We start from the raw sequence: 23106 nt of genomic DNA, 5'->3' as shown, positions 1-23106 counted from the left end.
GTTTGTGTCGTTGTGGACCACATAAGTTTGTGTCCAGTTTGTTGTTGTGGTTGTGGACCACAGAAGTTTGTGTCCAGTTTGTTGTTGTGGTTGTGAATCGCATAAGTCTATGTCGAGTTTGTTGTTGTGGTTGTGGACCACATAAGTCTTTGTCCAGTCTGTTGTTGTGGTTGTGGACCACATAAGTTTGTGTCCAGTTTGTCGTTTGGTTCTGGACCACATTAGTCTGTGTCCAGTTTGTTGTTGTGGTTGTGGACCTCATAAGTTTGTGTCCAGTTTGTTGTTGTGGTTGTGAATCGCATAAGTCTATGTCGAGGTTGTTGTTGCGGTTGTGGACCACATAAGTTTGTGACCAGTTTGTTGTTGTGGTTGTGGACCGCATAAGTTTGTGTCCAGTTTGTTGTTGTGGTTCTGGACCACATAAGACTGTGTCCAGTTTGTCGTTGTGGTTGTGGACCACATAAGTCTGTGTCCAGTGTGTCGTTGTGGTTGTGGACCCCATAAGTCTGTGTCCAGTCTGTTGTTGTGGTTGTGGACCACATAATTGTGGTTGTGGACCACAGAAGTTTGTGTCCAGTTTGTTGATGTGGTTGTGAATCGCATAAGTCTATGTCGAGGTTGTTGTTGCGGTTGTGGACCACATAAGTTTGTGACCAGTTTGTTGTTGTGGTTGTGGACCACATAAGATTGTGTCACGTTTGTTGTTGTGGTTGTGGACCACAAAAGTTTGTGTCGTTGTGGACCACATAAGTTTGTGTCCTGTTTGTTGTTGTGGTTTTGGTCCACATAAGTTTGTGTCCAGTTTGTCGTTTGATTCTGGACCCCATAAGTCTGTGTCCAGTTTGTCGTTTGGTTCTTGACCTCATTAGTCTGTGTCCAGTTTGTTGTTGTGGGTGTGCACCTCATAAGTTTGTGTCCAGTTTGTTGTTGTGGGTGTGCACCTCATAAGTTTGTGTCCAGTTTGTTGTTGTTGTGAACCGCATAAGTCTCTGTCCAGTTTGTTGTTGTGGTTGTGAATCGCATAAGTCTATGTCGAGGTTGTTGTTGCGGTTGTGGACCACATAAGTTTGTGACCAGTTTGTTGTTGTGGTTGTGGACCGCATAAGTTTGTGTCCAGTTTGTTGTTGTTGTTGTGGACCACATAAGTTTGTGTCACGTTTGTTGTGTGGTTGTGGACCACATAAGTCTATGTCCAGTTTGTCGTTTGGTTGTGGACCAGTTGTGGACCACATAAGTTTGTGTCACGTTTGTTGTTGTGGTTGTGGACCACAGAAGTTTGTGTCCAGTTTGTTGTTGTTGTGAACCGCATAAGTCTCTGTCCAGTTTGTTGTTGTGGTTGTGGTCCTCATAAGTTTGTGTCCAGTTTGTTCTTGTGGTTGTGGACCACATAAGTCTGGGTCCAGGTTGTTGTTGTGGTTGTGGTCCACATAAGTTTGTGTCCAGTTTGTCGTTTGGTTGTGGACCCCATAAGTTTGTGTCCAGTTTGTTGTTGTGGTTGTGGATCACATAAGTCTTTGTCCAGTTTGTTGTTGTGGTTGTGAATCGCATAAGTCTATGTCGAGGTTGTTGTTGCGGTTGTGGACCACATAAGTTTGTGACCAGTTAGTTGTTGTGGTGCTATGTCCAGTTTGTTGTTGTGGTTGTGGATCCCATAAGTCTGTGTCTACTCTGTTGTTGTGGTTGTGGACCACATAAGCCTTTGTCCAGTCTGTTGTTGTGGTTGGTGGACCACATAAGTCTGTGTCCAGTGTGTCGTTGTGGTTGTGGACCCCATAAGTTTGTGTCCAGTCTGTTCTTGTGGTTGTGGACCACATAAGTCTATGACCAGTTTGTCGTTTGGTTCTGGACCACATTAGTCTGTGTCCAGCTTGTTGTTGTGGTTGTGGACCTCATAAGTTTGTGTCCAGTTGTGGTTGTGGACCACATAAGTTTGTGTCCAGTTTGTTGTTGTTGTTGTGAACCGCATAAGTCTATGTCCAGTTTGTTGTTGTGGTTGTGGACCACATAAGTCTGTGTCCAGGTTGTTGTTGTGGTTGTGGACCACATAAGTTTGTGGCCAGTTTGTTGTTGTTGTTGTGAACCGCATAAGTCTATGGCCAGTTTGTTGTTGTGGTTGTGGACCACATAAGTTTATGTCACGTTTGTTGTTGTGGTTGTGGACCACATAAGTCTATGTCCGGTTTGTTGTTGTGGTTGTGGACCCCAGAAGTCTGTGTCCAGTTTGTTGTTGTGGTTGTGGACCGCATAAGTTTGTGTCCAGTTTGTTGTTGTTGTTGTGAACCGCATAAGTCTATGTCCAGTTTGTTGTTGTGGTTGTGGACCACGTAAGTTTGTGTCCAGTTTGTCGTTTGGTTCTGGACCCCATAAGTCTGTGTCCAGTTTGTCGTTGTGGTTGTGGACCCCATAAGTTTGTGTCCAGTTTGTTGTTGTGGTTGGGGACCACATAAGTTTGTGTCCAGTTTGTTGTTGTTGTTGTGAACCGCATAAGTCTATGTCCAGTTTGTTGTTGTGGTTGTGGACCACGTAAGTTTGTGTCCAGTCTGTTGTTGTGGTTCTGGACCACATAAGTCTGTGTCCAACATAAGTTTGTGTCCAGTTTGTTGTTGTGGTTCTGGACCACATAAGTCTGTGTCCAACATAAGGTTGTGTCCAGTTTGTTGTTGTGGTTGTGGACCACGTAAGTTTGTGTCCAGTTTGTCGTTTGGTTCTGGACCCCATAAGTCTGTGTCCAGTTTGTCGTTTGGTTCTGGACCACATAAGTCTGTGTCCAGTTTTTTTTTGTGGTTGTGGACCACATAAGTTTGTGTCCAGTCTGTTGTTGTGGTTGTGGACCACATAAGTCTGGGTCCAGGTTGTTGTTGTGGTTGTGGACCACATAAGTTTGTGGCCAGTTTGTTGTTGTTGTTGTGAACCGCATAAGTCTGTGTCCAGTTTGTTGTTGTGGTTGTTGACCACATAAGTTTGTGTCCAGTTTGTCGTTTGATTCTGGACCCCATAAGTCTGTGTCCAGGTTGTCGTTTGGTTCTGGACCACATTAGTCTGTGTCCAGTTTGTTGTTGTGGTTGGGGACCACATAAGTTTGTGTCCAGTCTGTTGTTGTGGTTGTGGACCACATAAGTCTATGTCCAGTTTGTCGTTTGGTTGTGGACCACATAAGTTTGTGTCCACTTTGTTGTTGTGGTTGTGGACCACATAAGTTTGTGGCCAGTTTGTCGTTTGATTCTGGACCCCATAAGTCTGTGTCCAGTTTGTCGTTTGGTTCTGGACCACATTAGTCTGTGTCCAGTTTGTTGTTGTCGTTGTGGACCACATAAGTCTATGTCCAGTTTGTCGTTTGGTTGTGGACCACATAAGTTTGTGTCCAGTTTGTTGTTGTGGTTGTCTATTTCCAGTTTATTGTTGTGGTTGTGGACCCCAGAAGTCTGTGTCCAGTTTGTTGTTGTGGTTGTCTATTTCCAGTTTGTTGTTGTGGTTGTAGACCATAAAGTTTGTGTCACGTTTGTTGTTGTGTTTGTGGACCACATAAGTCTATGTCCAGTCTGTTGTTGTGGTTGTGGACCCAATAAGTCTGTGTCCAGTTTGTTGTTGTGGTTGTGGACCATAAAGTTTGTGTCACGTTTGTTGTTGTGGTTGTGGACCACATAAGTCTATGTCCAGTTTGTTGTTGTGGTTGTGGACCACATAAGTTTGTGCCACATAAGTTTGTGTCCAGTTTGTCGTTTGATTCTGGACCCCATAAGTCTGTGTCCAGTTTGGCGTTTGGTTCTGGACCCCATAAGTCTGTGTCCAGTTTGTTGTTGTGATTCTATACCTCATACGTTCGTGTCCAGTTTGTTCTTGTGATTCCTGACCACATAGGTTTTTGTCTAGTTTTATTGTCGTGGTTCATTTGTATTTCCTTTACTTTGCTGTCTCTTTTGTTCTTTTTTAGGCTTTTGTATCATCGAGGTAAACATATCTCTGATATTATCTGTAGTTATAAACATAACTGAATTTGAAACGTAAACTATATGGGTTACTAATGAACGGAGCCCAACAAACAGCAGGAAGATTCTTGAAGCAGGTTCTTTGGATACAAAATCCGATTACCAACAGTTAGCAGGAACAATCTTTCAGCAGGTTCTTTCGATATAAAATTGGGTTACCAACAGTTAGCTGGAACAATCTTTAAGCAGGAACTTTCGATACAGATAAAACAAAACACACACAAATAGCTAGAAAATATCCATATACAGTTTGGAAAAAATATAAAAAGAAAAACAATTGCGAATTTCGATTATTTGCTTTCCAAATATGTTTTTATATTTGTGATGTAGTTATTGTGGTTTAATGTTTTTTCTCAATATAAAATTTGTTATTTTTCCACTTGCAAATAATGTATGATGAGAGACTGAGATTTAGAGTCGGAAATAACTACTGGAGGATGCCATTTAAAATCATTCGATATGTAATTGTGTTAAAAAACATATGCGTGATGATCCAACAGCTGATACAAAAGGATGTATCTGATAACATTTGTAACAACCTGATTTATATTGACCTTAAAACATCCTGAAGGATTTGTTTTTGTTGTGAAGGAGGAACTATTCTTTATTTAATGGAGAAGGGGTTCCCGACTCAGATGCAATGCATTGATCAGTAAATAATGGTTATGAATAAAGAAAAATATTTCGGAAATGAAACTATATATGTTGTTCAATTATCCAATACGGTATATCAGCTGAGAAGCTGTGTGAAGTCATTGTATACTAAACTAGGATGCGATATGAATTGTGTACAGAATGATCCCCCAGTGATAATGTGGCAACCCCAGTAATTTGTAAAGTAAATGTCAGACTATACATTCAGTTCTGAAACATCCGGACTTTTTTGTATGCAAAATGTCAGACAGTAATATCACAAACCTTTTTGTTACCCAAGTTGAATGAAGTGATATTTTGTATGTTGCATGACAGTGACATTACAGAGATTTCCCGTAGATATTAAGTAGATGTTTTTGTCCCGCGGAAACATTCCCTCATGACAAGTTAACATAGTTATACTTTTAAAACTATTGATTGTTTAACAAAATCTAAATTGAAGATGACACCTGCCAAAACCAGAACAGTTTTAAATAATTCTAAATGTTAAATTTTAAATCTTACGATTCTTATCCTGTATTATTTCATTTTTTTTTTTATTAAAAACAAATAAATAAAAAAAAACACGTGCATCACCATGACAATTTCTCTTTAAACTTTTATAAACGTAATAGTTCAAGAGTTAATATAATATTGAAGAAAGGATATCCTGTTTGGGAACATTTACTATTGTGATAGATATGCTGATACCTCATCACCTGCTAGACTTCGTGATATCTTTCGTAGATTAATGGAATCTTATATCTCAACCTGAGAGTAAGGTTTTGGATTTTTGTTACGAGGCTTTTGATTATTTTCTTCCACACTTTCCTACAAAAGTTAAAATGGTGAACCAAGTGCATCGCGCCATCAGCAAGGGCACATGGAATGTGTAGCAGAAATGATGACGTAACCCTGAGAACGCCGCATAAAGTGATGACACAATGGGGACATTTTCAGAATAATAGCGTGTGTGAGCTTTCTCTTCTCTGGGTAGGAAAAGAGAAGATTTTATCCTTTCCTTGCAAAAAAGAGAGTGTACCTGTGAGGCGTGGCAGAAAATAAGCATTTGTGTTGTTTATGTTATCTTGTTTTCTCTCGGTGCTAGATAAGATGAGTGGGTATCAATCGGCATTTTCGTTACATGGTTTTTCCATCATCACAGTGTAACGCTTGTTATCATAACAACATGTAAATGTTCTGGACACTGAAAACGGAGCAAGTTGTAGTGGCTATTTACGTGTTTCTGAAAGATCAGTGAACAACTTCAAGTCACCAACAAAAATAATAGTAATTGCAATCCCTGAGACCTCGAAATAGAAACTAAGAATACTGGCTCCGTTTACCTAGACCTAACCAGTGGTTAGAGAAAAATATAAAAATACTTACTAGAAAATCAAGATATCATTTTACTGCAATAGATTTTTTGAGACATATTAGATCGATGTATCGTGAGGATTTATTTTGCGTTGTATGCCTTAGTATCTGATTGACAACAATTTGAATTTTTCACTGGCCACTGGTTATCCAACATTTGAGCAACAATAGCCTGGTAGCCGCTTGCCTCTGAGTAACACTGCACACAAAACAAGCAACAATTACTTACTACTGTTTTAGTGCGATACTGAAAGACTGGGGGAAAATATATATACTTGGACGTACTTTCATAAACACAGCACACATAAGATATGCTTTATTTTCACTATTTCAAAAAAATACACCAACACAACAAATAGGCAAGTAAAACTTTATTTCAATAACTAAGATACATATTTTTTCAGTTTATTACAAAAAAAAATATGCAATGGACAGGAAACAATTTCATTTCAACAACACCTGTGTCATTGTCTCTACCAAAATCCATATACAGCAAATGCTCATGTTCACTAAATGTGACTATTTGGTATTCTACTTAAATCTCAATATGTGTTATGTGCCTCACTTAACAAGATTTTTGGAATTGGTAATATGATGGCTGCTTCTACTAACGTGATAGAGGAGGGTATCGTGGAGTTATAGTGGTTCATTTGGTTTCTATGATCAACACAGAGATACAATGCGTGAGGTCGAAATGACTTTGACAAAGAGATTGACGAACACTCCGTCAGCGGATGGTGGTGTGTCATAGAAACAGATGAGGGTAATTAGTGACTATATCTACGATGACATTTTAGCTCACGTGACCAGGCAATGTATATTACCAAATAATTATCTATATCAAGGCAATGGTAGTGGAAAATGTACAGAGCATTAGAGTAGTTCATTGACATCTATAATAAGGCTTGTCTGGACAAATGTACATGCACAATCCATGGTTAGCTTAGCGTCAAGTAATCGCTTTCCCCCCACAAGAACTTCTAAAAGTGTATGTTAACAATTAATATACAACACTGTTAGCTATATAGGATGTTTTTCTTTGCATGCACAAAACTCCGGTGATCAAATGGCACTTTTCATGTTTCACAAAAGGTCATATTTAAAAGTTAAAATTAATGCGCAATTACCATCTTTCTTTATTTTTTGAGAGGAAAATGAGCTAGCTGCACATTTTCTACACTTACTACAACCAGAGGAAATACCTTAACTGGTGTCGTAATATCATGTACAATTAGTTATCGGTTTTATGTAAGGAAGGTGTCGGGTGGAAAATCGTATTGGAAATTGATAAACTTGACATACAGCTGACAAGACTTTGAATGACCGTGGGATGCTGTTGTGTGTGATTTACACACCAGCCCTTCCTCGCGTGAGTAACCCCTTCTACACGTTTAGTTTGCAGCGGGGCACCATGATCTAACCAGACAGTGTTGAATGGGATGTCAAAACGATTCCTTTGGTGTTTATTGAGTGTAAGAAAACCACTTTAGAAGGATGAACGTATAATGATATACTACTGCGATCATCTCTAGGGAGATAGAAATGATGAACTACTACGTTTGTACGGGCTACAGAATGGAAATTATGCTTTATCATAAGTGATTTTATGTGAACGTATCGGATAAAAATGTATTTCAAAGAAACTGGTGCGATTTAAATGTGTTTTTATGGCGAAAACCAACGTGAGGTTTTGCTAATGCCAGTAATTTATATCCTCCCGGGGCAAAATATGATTCTCCGTTGATCTTCCTCAAAGGTGGGTAAACATAGTTGTCGATTATTTCCGTTCATTATTAGCAAACGATGTATTTTCTTTCATTTTTCTATCAATACTTACTTTTTTTGCCCTTTGTACTTATTCTGAGTTTAGATTCTGTCCAGTGTATTGACGATGCGTTACTTTTTATCCCTTTTTTTCTCTCCTTTGTTTTACCTCCGACTTGTTGGACAAACCTTTCAGGAGTTAGTAAACATGTTATTCAATTGTTCAGCCTTTTAATTATGACGACAATTGTGATGTCATGCTTCATGACAACAGGTATCTACCGTTTTATTCGCTAAATCAAGTATTATTTGCGACAGTTAATAATACAATTTCCTTGTTGTTGTCTGCTTTTTCCGATCTTACAGTACTAACGACACATTATAATGATACTAAAATCTACTCGAAATAAAGTTGAAAAATAGACGATGTTACAAAAAATATTGCAAGTTTTTTTCAAATTCTGTACTAGTATGGTTTATCTCACAATGATAGAAAAATATTTGGATTATAACACATTATTACTTCTTTTTGTAGTACAACCTTCCCATTATTGCACAATCTTTCCAATTTAGTGTAATCTTCCCATTGTAGTATTACCTTCCCATTATAGTAAAACCTTCCCAATATATTTAAACCTTCCCATTAAAGTAAAACATTCCCATTATAGTATTACCTTCCCATTATAGTAAAAACTTCCCATTATATTAAAAACTTCCCATTATATTTAAACCTTCCCATTATAATAAAACATTAACATTATATTTCAACCTTCCCATTATAGTAAAACCTTCCCATTATAGTAAAAACTTCCCATTATAATAAAAAAAAAAACATTATTTTAAAACCTTCCCATTATATTTAAACCTTAAACTTTCCCATTATAGTTAAACCTTCCCATTATATTTAAACCTTCCCATTATATTTAAACCTTCCCATTATAGTAAAGCCTTCCCATTATAGTTAAACCTTCCCATTATGGTATAACATTTCCATTATAGTATTACCTTCCCGTTATTGTACATTCTTCATATTATAGTACAATCTTGTTATTTAAGTAAAATTTCCCTATTATAGTACGTACAACCTTTCTACTATTGTATAATCTTCTTATTTAGGCTCAAACTTCCTATTGTAGTACAATCGTTCTATCATTGTATAACAATCTTTTATTAAAGTATAATCTTCCTATAATAGTTCAATTTTCCTATTATAGTTCATCCTTCTCATTATAGTACAACCTTCCTATTATAGTACAGCATTCCTATTCTTATAAAAATCTTTCAATAATTTATGTATTTTAATCCTCTTTAATGGTACATTGATCCTTTTATAACATAACCTTCCCACAATATGATCGTCTCCTTATAACGTGATTTTTTATTTTTTTATTATAAAATTAAATCGTTTTTATGGTAGAAAAGGGTTCATCTGTAAGAACATAAACTTCCTATTAAAGTACATGTATGCTTATCCTATGCGTTTGCTGTATCATTACATATATATTTCTCTCTTGCCTATAATAGAATAATCTTTAAACATTGACATATTTCTTTTTATATTGCCACAGTTCTATAATAAAGAGTGATGTTTAATGTACTGAAGGCATAATGTGTTTTAATATTATTTAAAATAGATTGAGAAAGGTAAGATTCCAACCTTTCCCAAGTTTCACTGAAGATTTTCCATACAAAAGCATCACATAACTTAAAATTTCCCTTAACTGCACCAATGCTAATCTAACGGTTAACGGAGCTCCCCGAGTGATATACCATTCTTGAAACTTGAGCCAGGTGTTATAAGTATTAAACTATATGAGTTTCCCCATTATTCTGTAAAACCATTTAGGCTTATCCACTATAGCTTCAGTCTGCGTACCTTACGTGGCAGGTGAGTGTTCCTGTAATAAAAAAAATAGGCTGCTACGTGAAACAATCTTTGTTCTACTCTCGTATTTTGGGTTGAAACTGAAGTATGTTTTTTGAACATTTGCTGTAAACACTAAAGCCTGTCTGGATATGAGCCAACAGTCTGTATACTATCCTTACCAGACGCCTAATCAATCTATTTGTCTATCGCTTGGCATTTAAATTCAAACTTAAATAGTGCATGATTGACACGCCGTTTAATGATTTGTGCTTAAAGCTGTTTACAAAATGGCAAAAATCCTTTCTAAAGCAGTATTATTTTAACGAAATAGTTTATTTTAATATTTGCTGATACCGGTTTTGGATAATCACAAGACTAATACACTGTGTAGATGGTGACTGTTGCTATTGAAATACAGTTTGATCTATTTTCTTCAATTCCATATACTCTTGTTCTTTTCTATGATATTTCGGTTGAGACCTTAAGTCCTACCTATGACGTCAACAGATAACATCAGTACTGACTGTAAAGTAATTTTGTTACAGTTTCTGCGTTATTGAATCCTCCTAGCACACATACTGCTCACCGATTTTCTACGGCGCAGCAGTGTATGGCACAATGTGTTGGTGGGCAGTAAAGACTATATCACGTTATGTTACTCGTGGAAAATGTTACGTAAGAACGTAACATTACTCAATAAAAAATGGATTTAAGACATTTTTGAAACATAATAATTCATATTTAAAATGCAAAACATATTGCAGTATAATTTGCAATATCGTTATCAAGATCTTGCTTTTTTCTCGTATAAGTACTATTACGTCCTCTCCTGAAAGATAACATCCGATAATGTCCTAAAATGTTTGCCAAAAGGCTGGAAGTTTTAATCTTAGTCTCAAACCTCGTCTGCCAATTTCACTCTCGGTCTCAAACCTCGTCTGCCAATAGGCTAGGAGTTTCACTCTCGGTCTCAGATCACGTCTGCCAATAGGCTGGGAGTTTCACTCTCGGTCTCAGACCACGTCTGCCAATAGGCTCGGAGTTTCACTCTCGGTCTATAACAACGTCTGCCAATAGGCTTGGAGTTTCACTCTCGGTCTCAGACCACGTCTGCCAATAGACTGGGAGTTTCACTCTGGGTCTCAGAACACGTCTGCCAATAGGCTTGGAGTTTCACTCTCGGTCTTTGACCACGGTTACCAATAGGCTTTGAGTTTTCTTCTTGGTATCAAGCTGCCTTTCTTTCCAGAATTGAAGTCCCTCGAAACCACGCCTGTCTCCAGACTGGAAATGTCCCTCTGGTCTGAAATCTACGTCTGTATCTTGCATGTGAGTGCTTCGGTCTCAAGCCACGTCTGTATCTAGGCTATAAGTTTCTCTCTCAGTCTCAAGCCATGCCCGTATCTAAGCTATATGTTTCTATCTCAGTCTCAAACCACGCCTGCATCTAGTCTTTATGTTTTCTCTCTCAGTCTCAAGCCACGCCTGTATCTTGGCTGTTTGTTTCTCTCTCAGTCCCAAGCCACGTCTGTATCTAGTATCGGATTGTCTCAAATGTCGTTGCTATTTGGCTATTTGTCTGTCACATAGTTTTATGTTTCAGAACGTTTGCGTAACACAAATGATCTAGCACAGCGACATCTATTTCATATCTCAGGAAATTATGCTATTTATATGGGGGTGAGAAGGTCGATGTTTTCATTATGCTCATTTGTGTGCCTTGTGATTTTGTCCTCACTATCCGAGTCCTCGATATAAAGACATAAAGTTACTAAAATTTGATCTAGATTTTAACAATAGCAGGTGTCGTCGATGAATCAGAATATGCTTACCCATCCGGAATATCTGGTCTTATTTTCCAGATTTTTTTTTAGGGTCGCCATGTAAATCTTTTCTTTAAGTTAAGTTAAGTTAAGTTAAGTTTATTTCCGGTTCAGGACTAGTGAAAGTCCTCTATACCAGACTCTTATATTACACAATACATAAATTTGTTAACGGATGTGTTGTAAATTCAGAATTACACAACAGCTTCATTGCATATCGACCCTGCATGTCTTATGTATGGCTGGATACTGTTACGTGCTTGCTATATACGTGTATTATCAGATTGACACCTATTAATATCATCTTTATTCTTGGATAGGTAACTTGAAGTGACACTATGCCGGAAAATAGTGGCGCAATGGACTTAAGACTAACAGACTTCCGGGAGAAGTACAGACTAGCCGATATCGATGACACGGAGCGGAATTCACCACCGGACCAGAACGGCATGCAGTGTCAAAACAAGACTGGGCAAACGAAAAGAAAATGTTCTAAGTATAAAAGACCAACTATGGACGTGGTTCTAACGGAGTTTTCAGACTCCACGACGCTACACGGTCTGCGCTATATCGCTATGAGTGATGCGTTCTTCTTCCGGCGGTATGTATATAGACCAGTTTATTTAGCATCAAACTTCAAACTGACGGGGGGGGGGGGGGGTGGAGGAGGAATGGGGGAGGGGTGTTACCCAACGCCCCTCAACCCTGGGGGCCTCCATCATTTTTATCTCTAATCTCTATATGTTCATATAAATACATCGATAAGAATTATGTATATATGCACATGGAAATCTGTTGCTGAGGAATTAAATTTCGTTTTTTTAAACATAAAAAAAAAAAATAACCTTACTCCCTATTTTTTATGTTGCTCATTGGCAGTTCAGGACAACGTATTGTCTTTCATCTTATAATGTTGTTCGGGAGAGACGTGAAGTCTAATAAAACAACCAATTCAACTACATCGCTTATACGCTACTCTTATTGTTATTTATTTTAAAATTTAAAATGTTTCTTCATTTAATTCGGTCATAGTAATCATAAAGAGACCACTTTAAAATTTTCTAAAAATAAAGAATGAAATAAGAAATTAATAATATATTTTAAATGTATAATATTATAAAAATTCAATAAAGAAAGCAATTAGCATTCAAGATAGTTTGGAAATTTGAAAGAAAAGAAAACGACTTTTGATACGAAAACTAATATGTCTAATTTCACGACAATTCATTCTTAATGAATCTTTTTCGCATACCTGATGTCCCGTTCCCACCAGAGGAAAATCATCAGACGTATTTGGTCGGATTTGGTGCGAATTGATTTCCCTGTAGACATATTATCGTGACTGGCAATTGTGTAGGAAGCATGCGTAATACATCTATTGACATAATGAGAAAATCAAAATCGGATTATTGATATGGTAAGGAACAATAGGACGGACTGTAACGTGAAGGCATTCTATTAACAGACATACCTGTCAGACAAACATAAAGCAATCAACGGCCTCCCGTTATTCCACTCTTAGCACTATCATGCTCCTACGTTTTGTTTTATCTGATAAGTCACCTCTTCTCTATGAGGTCATAGCTGTACGAGAACATGTGTTTGCTTACATCCCATCAGTCTTGTAACGTTACCTGTTGTGAAAAATACTCTACAATAGCATATTAATCATTAGATGAGTCATCACGTGATGATTATAGAAAACTCTACCCCAACTAACTGATTTACAGGACGTGTTGCGTAGTCAATTATAAAGGTATTATCTTAGAGATAAAATTAATTGCACATTTCATCTGTTTTTGTGGGCTTGACATCATTTCTCGACAGGTGCTCGTCTGCAGCCAGATATAAATAATAAGATAACACCGGGTATTATTTAATGGTAAAGAGGGGTCATCTTGCTCATTACAGTTCACAATTGGTCTGGAGTGGATGTTGCGGTATCTTTGCTGTAGCATTCAAGTGAGGTGGCACTATAAATTATGCCGTTGAAAGCACGGTCCCACTACAAACAGAACACATTACATTTCCAGCACACACGCAGGCATACACACATAGGGAGATATTAGCCAGGCGGCATAGGACTAGTAGTTAGCGCATGCTAAGGCAGCTCCTGCGAATTCCTCAAAACAAATGTATTGCTTAATGTACAAGGTATATGTTAATTGTATTAATTGTATATCTATGTACTGTAAAGCGCTTTAGAGTGGCTTTTGTTAGCTTGATAGGGCGCTATATCAAATGCTGTATATTATTATTATTATTATTATTACAATAGGGAGGAGTGGTCCATACTTAAGTGGTAGTCTAGCATGTTTTCACAAACTTTGGCAAATGATTTGAGAAGAAATATATAACAACACTCAGTATGAATATATGTTTGTATACATTTAGACATCGTCTCTAATTCTCTGTTTTGTATAAACAAGACAGTCTAAACAGGGTTTCAATGAAAACTGTCCTTACGTGAAGTAAACAATTAACTGAAAATAGCCATTAGTTTTTGTTATTGTAAAAAGAATCCCACGTTATTCAATTAAAATATATGTATGAAAGGTACGGTAAACAGGACCACACTAAACTCAACATGTTTGTGATTATCATTTAGTATGATAAACAGAATCTCACTTCATCCAAATGTACTCATAACGCATACTAACTTACCTGCAGTCTGGCTGGTAAACCTCCAAATGAACTTCATAACCTGTGCAGATTGTAGACTGATTTGGAATCTCCTGTATCGTACTGCTAAACTAAATATAGAAATGTCTACATCACCTTCTTTACGTTTTGATAATGAAATTCTCTTCATTAAGGATATACTAGTTGATCCATATACTTTTGTATTGCATTTGAAATGTTATATTACTGATTTGGATGCACGAGAGCATTTCACATATTGAACTGATCAGCAAATTTCAAGATACACCTGCATCTTTTATGTTTCCATAATCCGAAGTTCATGGTTGATAACTAGAAGTTGGCATGTATGATGACTCGGGCTAATTAAGGGTCCTTCTAGATTCACTTAAATATAACTATCGTTTGATACGTATACTTTAAAAGTGTCTCCCGCTTCACCCAGTAAACCTATGATCATTATGGTCTGATACTAATGGCCGGATCCTTCCTCTTTCAATATGTATGTAGTTATGGTTTAGTTTGGTATACAATGTCCTTCTTAACTCAATATACATGCAGCTATGGTTTGGTCTGGGAAACAGCGTCCAACTTCATTTAAACTATATATTTTATATTTTTTGCTAAGGGAAGTGGGTATTAGGGTCCCAGGATACACTAAATATGTGTACATATTACTATGGGTCTGTCTTAAATCCATATGTATATACATATAACTATGGTAGTTAGGTTTTGGCTTAACTAACTCAATATGTAAATACATATAACTATGGAAGTAAGGGTTCGTCTTAACTCAATATGTATATACATATGGTAGTTAGGGTCTGGGTTAACTCAATATGTATATTCATATAACCATGGTAGTAAGGGTCTGGCTTAAATCAATGTGCATATACATATAACTATGGTAGTTAGGGTCCGGCTTAACTCAATATGTATATACATATAACTATGGTAGTTAGGGTCCGGCTTAAATCAATATGTATATACATATAACTATGGTAGTTAGGGTATGGCTTAAATCAATATGTATATACATATAACTATGGTAGTAAGGGTCTGGCTTAAATCAATATGTATATACATATAACTATGGTAGTTAGGGTCCGGCTTAACTCAATATGTATATACATATACTTATGGTAGTTAGGGTCTGGCTTAAATCAATATGTATATACATATAACTATGGTAGTAAGGGTCTGGCTTAAATCAATATTATATACTTATAACTGTGGAAGGTAAACAAGATCTTGCTTCATTCGTTATAATATAAATAATTCAATAATTGAATTGATATTACTATTTAGTATAATTTTAAACAGGACACGTATTTAGTAGATATATATGTATTGTTGTGTATAGTTAACAAACACCAACTGTCAGTAAACATATAACTATAGTAGGTAAACAAGATCTTGCTTATTTCGTTATAATATAATTAAATAATACAATAATTGATATAACTATATAGCATCATTTTAAACAGGACACGTATTTAGTAGATATATATGTATTGTTGTGTATAGTTTACAAAAACCAACTGTCATAACTATGGTAGGTAAACAAGGTCTTGCTTCATTCGTTATAATATAAATAATATACAATAATAACTATAACCATGGATTGCCATCTTTAACAGGACACGTATTCACTTTATTTATGCATAAGTATTGTTGTTATGGTAAACAGGAACCAACTGTACTCAGTATACATATACCTATGGTTTGATAGGATCACACTCCACTCAGTGTTAAAGACCGGTATTAAGTTGCAGCTTTACAACTGATGTTATATAAATGTTTATGGCCCCTTAATTACACCAGGAAGTTCCTTTTCCACTTGAATACAAACTGCCGACTGGCAACTGTTCACCAGAACATAACGCTCCTCTTTACCTATTTTACATGATGAAATCTGCATGTTAGCATTTTTGATGAATGCACATCATGTGCGGTGCACATGTGCTACCCTGGTAGAAGCACAACATGGTATGTCTTTGATTTCTTTAGTGCAATATATGTAAACTAAATTTGTGGGGGTTTTCCCAGTTTATCTTGCATGTTATGAAGTGTTTAGTTAATTAATTCGAAACGCTCGTATCTTGAGAAATCATTCAGGGATATTATACATATAAAAAGAAATTACTTCCATGATTGTGAATTTGCCAATAAAATAAAGTCCCAATATTATAAAAAAACGATAACTGTAAAATTTGGTTTGCGAAACTAAAACAAACAATTAACAAATTATTATTTATTATAAAAAGTCGATTGTATCAAACACATTACAATTAATGGACAAAGTTGGCTGCTTAAATATATTAACTTCATTGACATTTTTGGGAAACTCATTATGTCTTTTTTTTTTTTTTTTTATTGACCTTCGTTCCAATTTTGTCTTTGCGTATTGACCGCGTAATAAACTCTATCCTCTTTTGTCTTTGTGAGTTTACCTGTGATACATTTCCCCCTATTTTTCTATGTGTAATGACCGTGTGGTGCATTTTACCTTATTTCGTCTTTGTTTATCGACAATGTTATAAATCCCCCCTTGTCTTTGTGTATTAACCGTGTAGTAAATTCTTCCCTCTTTTGTCTTCGTTTATCGATCGTGTGGTAAGTTCTTCCCTATTTTGATGCAGTACAAGTAAAGAAAATTAATTGAAATCGTTACAGCCATATTCCGCATAAACTACTAATGCTTGATGAAGTCATTATCAAAATGTTAATAAAACCCCATAAACCCTCGTGTAATCTGTCGTCATAGAATGATACTATAAAGATCGGTATCATTGCTACGTTTGCTACTTTTATCTGGTTTTCCACATATTATGATAATATGATTAATTCTTTAACTGCTTTTAAAATGTTTTCTCTATGTTACTCAGCTGTACCATACTAGGAACACTTCAGAAACACTTATTTACATTATATTATCGAATCATACTTCAGTTTACCTCTAGTTAATTTAAATCTATTGCAAAGCCAAAACGTCATTTTTATCGCACGTTATTATAATATAAAATCTTCACAATAATTCGTCTTTGTTCCGTGATATAATGGTATATTTTGTCGTGTTGTGTGGTGACGCTAGGTTATACTTTGTCTTGTGTATATATAAGGCGGTATACATTGTCACTGTGTTGACGATTTGGTATATATTGTCTACGTGTATTTACACCTGGATACAATTTTTACCCAGTGTAATTATTCTTTGTTATTTTTTTTTGTGTTGGTGTGTTGACGCTTTGGTATATTTTGTCCTTGTATGTTAACTATCTGACATTGATTGCCCTTGATATAGTGGTGTAGTTTGTCCTTGTGCTGATGCATTTTTAATGTTATAGTTTGTCTTGGTATATTGACATGGTGCTTTATAGATACTAACCTTGGCTATTGACGCTGTGATTCATTTCGCTCCTTTACATTGACGCTGTGTTATATTTGTACCTGCGTGTTGGTATGTTTTCTTATTGTGGATTGAATCTGTGATATATTTTTTGTGGTATCTTTTCCTCTAGTGTGTTGAATCTGTGATATATTTTTTGTGGTATCTTTTCTTATAGTGTGTTGAATCTGTCATATATTTTTTGTGGTATCTTTTCTTCTAGTGTGTTGAATCTGTGGTATATTTTTTATGGTATCTTTTCTTCTAGTTTGTTGAATCTGTGATATATTTTGTCCGTTCAAGATTTTGCTTGATTATATCTTGTCCTGGTATTTTAACGATATGCTAATATGTTGATCTTTAATGTTGACGCTAAGTTAAATGTTATCGATGTGTTGACGCTTTGTAATATTTTGTCCTTCTGTTTAGACATAATGTTATATTTTGTCCTGGCATGTTAACGTTGCAGTATATTCTTTTTCTTTGATGTCGAAGCTGTAGTTAATTTTGAACGTTTGCGTTGACTGTGGTATATATAAAACATATTACTGTTGAGTTCCATCACTATCAATCCATAGTTCATATTTTTGCTAACAGTACTTAGATAACTACATACTTTATGTATATAATGTGTTTATAAAATACCACTCATGTGCGTGACTCATAATATACATTTTGCACGTAATTTGTTTTAATCTGAAAAAATACATTCTTACGTATGATTAAACTACAATTTTACAGCTCAGATAGATGAAATGAAATAGCATGTGGTTAATGTGACTCTGGGTTATTTATTATTTTAGCTATGGAAATGGTTTGTCTAATTTCTCTTTGTGTATATTGAATTTGCTTTATATTCGGTTGGAACGCGTAACCTTCATATTTCCCCTTCTATTCATTTTCAATAATTTTCGGAGAATATTATTGTATCTTGTATATTCTATTATTGAAATCATTTCCTGAAGTAGTGTCTATGAAGTATCAGCGATATAATATGTCTATATTAATGTGTATTTAAACATTAACATATATTACATGATACGGAAGTTTGCTAGGTGTCACCCGACAAAATTGAAAGCAAATTATCCCAAAGACAGTCGAAGCTCAATATAATAAAGGAAATTAATTTGATAAATATGAGATGGATGATTGAGAAAGCCTGGGTAGCTAAGATTAAGCTGGATATATCCACTGCCTTAAACTACTTTATACTTCTTTTATTTATAGGTCGGTTTGGTTTCTGCTTGTCCTGGTGTGTTCCGGTGTGATGACCTTCCAGATTGTAGACAGAATTATGTACTACTATGACAACCCCGTCAATGTCAATGTCAAGATCAACTATAACCAATCGCTGTACTTCCCTGCTGTCACACTCTGCAACCAAAACACGTTCAGGTAAGGTCAATACCAAGGTCAACTATATCAGGCTGCTGTGTTTGTCCGATGTCATCATCTTTGACAAAAACATTAAGATAATGTGAATATCAAGGTCACCAATTTCTAGTCGCTGTACTTCCCTGTCATACTCCACTGTAACCAAAACTTATTCAGACAAGGTAAAAAAAGTCACAAATACCAAGATGTTGGAAATCCCTGTCTCACCCTCTCCGATCAAACTACATTCAGGTAAGTTCAAGATCAAGGCCATCTATACACTGTCGCATAATTAAACGTTCAGGTTATTACTAAGCAAAAGTCAGCTGTACCCAGTCACCGGCACCCTCAATAACAAGACAACACATGAATAAGGTCATGCTTAGCCATGCTCAGTTAATGTTAAAATCAACTTCTGTGACCTGAAACCATACAGGTTATGTAAATGCCAAATTTACCCAGACAATGTACTGTTTGATTAACCAAAAAGCGTCAAGGTGTAATTCAATGTTAACTATATGCAGTCCTCTGCATCGCATCACCAATTTTCTTCCTCAGTATGTAGAAAGCGTCATCGCACGTTTTAGATATATCACATATCACACTGTTGTCCAAATCAAACATATTTTAATATCTTCCTTTTGGGACAAATATACATGCTTTTGTTTGCCTGAATATATGATTTGGATGTCCTGTTTCCTATTTCTTTATCATTTTATATACTAGTACACTGTTAAGTTGGATGTAAGGTACATTTAGTATGTGATAACTATTATTAAAAGCTTTGTAATTTTCAGTATAAATTTAGAACGTGAACATTTGATAAGATAACATGTTGTCAGAGACCCAGCCATGGGGTATCAACATATATACCGGTAGTTTATGTAGTTTATGCTCCGTCTATCAGCTTATAATCATGATTTACATTGAGAGTTTGATACTGACATGTCTCATACTATGGATGACAGACACGGAACGCAAATTTATACTTCACGAGCGAATCAAGGGGTCGTGAAAGATTTACCAGATTCTCTTTACAGTCTATGTTTTAATTATAAGGTGATATACTATTTGTATTGCTATTCTGTATATAAACGACCCTGTATGTTTAACGATACATAACGCGGTCATAGCTTCAATCAATACTTGGGGAAATAATATGGCCGTCAAATTACATTCATTTCAACTAAATGATGTCAGAGTCAGATTGATTAAAGATATTTCAACTTATGTAAGATTGTTAGGGTACCGACTAGTATATATTTGATTTCACTATAAACACAATGAGACGCACACAAATGATAGGAAGGGGCCACAATTAGCAGTCACCGACCTAATTGCGTAGACGTAAGTTCTGATTCTACCTTGAGACACTTGTTGCTTAGCTCAACCTGCCTAGAGTGGACCATATTATTTTCTAGGTTGGTTTGTACAGTTACTGTGATTTAAGTATTTAAGTGTTACAACACTATAAATGAGCCATATAAAACACGGGCAGATACCAAGCAGACCTCTTATACGGCGACTGTCGCATGTAGACCTCGAACCAGCGACCAAGAGATGTAGGGCTAGTGATGTTCTTCTCCTACAGCCATAGTAGGTTTCCTCACTCACGACTCTCTGGATAAAACCGCTAGGAGTAGGTAAACACTGTTTGTTGCACACTATGTTTTGTGACTTCATCTCCCACGTTTGAATTCATGGCAATGGTTTCCCTATCGGAAACAGTTTAATGTATTTCCTAGGGAAACCTAAGATTTTCCCAGATAAATATGAACGTTATGGGAAAAAACGGTTACAAAGCTCATGATATTTGGTTATCATGTCTCAAATAAAAACCAAAAAACCCGGTAAACTTAATGTCTTCATACAATTTGAAAACTAACTAACTCGAATTAGATACATATGACAACAAACCATCACTGGTTGGGGAACCTCTGTCTGTCATCCCTTGAATTTGCAGCGCATTCGAATTTTTATCCTGAAATATATTAATATGGTTAACGTAGCGCTACACATGGTTTGAAGACCGGTTGATTCGAGGTTCGTATGAACATGTTGTTTTAGTGTTTACTCGGGTTCTGCTGTTGTCTTATTCGAGATGAGTTCTTATATTATTAATGTGTTGACTTTGTAGTATTTTTGCAGTTGCTTTTTCCTAATGATTCTAAATTTGTCAAGCAATTCCAATAAGTGCTATGAAAGAAATATCACTTCGGGGGTTTCAAGAATAAGTCAATAGACAAAAACATCATGAATATGAAAGTAATGTTTTTTCTCTCTCATGTTAACCAGAACACATACACATACATTTTTACTATAGGTATAACGTCAGGGGATGAACTGGTACAAACATCATGTTTGGTTCCAAACCTCACTAACTCTGTTTAAAGGCAATCATATTTGTATATGATTTCCTGTATAATGTTTAGCGTTGGTTCATGTACGTATCGCATCTGCTCGGTAGAGACGCTTTAGTTGTAAAGATAAAAAAATGATAAACAATCACCGGATCTAAATTAGTAATTGTTTTAAAATTATTCTTCCATAAGTGTTCAGGATTGAGCTTTCAAATATCCGACTTGGAGTCAAAGTCACAAGAAACTGTGCGTAATGGTCTGTGAGACGTGCGACATTTTCAAGTGTATTTGTGACGTCTGTATTCACAATATTCACCACAATCATAATCTTGTCACGTTTGAAAGAGCTGCTGAAACAATTACTTTAACGTTTGAGGAGACTTTAATGAACGATTAATTTTGTCAACCTCCAAAAGACCTGCTGAAAGCTTGGAGTCTTAAACAAAGAAATCAATGGTGAAAACTGTGAAGAATATTTTGGACAAGCGCGACACTATTCAAACATTTCAAAAGATACTCAAGCGTGTGGAATCCTGTTCACAGAAATCTTATAATGACAACCAAAGTATGAAGAAATTTCGAGATGAAAAGCAAAGCCTTCGTAAACTTAAGGAAGTACAATCAATTTTAGAAGTTATTGAAAAAGGAAGAAATATTATCCTTGCATTCACTGTTGAGGCTTAATACATAAACAGCTACAACTTGACTTTTGCACCAAATAGCAACGTCACTAAGACGGACGTAGAAGTACTTTTTGGTAGGCTTGTACCAGAATCAGTCAGTGTGAAGTCACATGACAGAAGTACTTCAATTTCAAACTTCATCTTTACAGAAATGAGATTTTCCGTGCAAAGTATATTGTCATGGGATCTCTTTCCCACAGAGGGTTCCATTCCTAAAATAACAAAATCTGAAGACAACGTCAGTATGGCTACACCAGCGCTATCGACCTTATTTCAAATACTTACGTTCCTTTGAAACAAAGATTTGCGTTCCTGAAATGAAGTCAATGGGTACATGTTCTTGCTGGTGTAGAGCGCAGATGACACAGCCCAGTTTCTGCTATTGAACGCAGCGGGTACAATTCAAAATATTCCATTCGTGATTTCGAAATGTTTGAAAACACGTTTCTAGTGTCTTGTCCTCATCTGAAATGCATCAAACATATTCTACTAGGATCCGCCGAGTCTTCTACAAGTCTTACGTTCAACACCGCCCCTCTTACTCCCATGAATATATGCTGGTCTGCATTGGGTGGTATCCTAGAAACACTGACGGATAGCACACAGGGATCAGAACAACAAGACCCAACACCGGTACTGGTGAGGTACAGTGACAAAGATGAGGAAGTAGCCCGCTCTCAGACTCATCAGGATGAACAACTCTTGCTCGCCCATCCCGGAAAGGTGTGTGCGAATGAGGCGGGATCAATTGTGGCTGTTATAAATAACGTTTCTGCTTCACAAAAAAACGCTCTGCTTTTCGATCAAAACCTCACTCTGATCTTTCGGTATGTTGTCACCGAAGTTGCTGTTCTTGCTCATCAGCAGATATCAGAATCATATAAACAGTTTTATATAACAGATGTAATTTTTGATTGCAAAGATTCTGTATTGATTGCAGAGCACTACTCCAAGACTGTTCAAGTACTGGACAATTTTGTCAATCTCCTACAGGTTCTATCGACCGAACAAGCCAGCCCATGCTCTTTGGTCTTCCTTAATAGTGTTGAAGTATGGATAGCACTTTCAAATGCTTCCTTCAGCAGGTTTGAGCGGCATAGATTGAGCATTATTAGTCTGAATAAGGTATTCGAATGTCTTTCCAGTTGGACTGCGAGCCAAGTGGTTAGACTTCTTACCGTCAAAGATCACTAGCCTTACATCCCTTGGTC

General features: G+C 36.3%; 1 protein-coding gene across 4 annotated transcripts in view; it reads left to right on the top strand.

The window, feature by feature from the left end:
• The window catches only part of LOC110462789 (degenerin-like protein del-10), a 42440-nt gene that overhangs the window by 6994 nt on the left and 12340 nt on the right, over positions 1 to 23106 (top strand). For 2 of the 4 annotated variants that reach the window (XM_021516963.1, XM_021516962.1), the window contains 2 exons: positions 11771 to 12051; positions 18706 to 18873. In XM_021516963.1, the coding sequence (XP_021372638.1) occupies positions 11789 to 12051; positions 18706 to 18873 (431 nt within the window). In that variant the 5' untranslated portion in view covers positions 11771 to 11788. Of the gene's footprint in view, positions 1 to 7306; positions 7366 to 7404; positions 7753 to 11770; positions 12052 to 18705; positions 18874 to 23106 lie in introns of those variants that run through there. The other 2 variants (XM_021516964.1, XM_021516961.1) reach the window with 2 other exon arrangements.

Source organism: Mizuhopecten yessoensis, unplaced genomic scaffold (genome assembly GCF_002113885.1).
Source record: "Mizuhopecten yessoensis strain PY_sf001 unplaced genomic scaffold, ASM211388v2 scaffold10829, whole genome shotgun sequence".
NCBI classification, from domain to species: Eukaryota; Metazoa; Mollusca; class Bivalvia; order Pectinida; family Pectinidae; genus Mizuhopecten; species Mizuhopecten yessoensis.
This window is presented reverse-complemented; position numbering and strand designations above follow the sequence as displayed.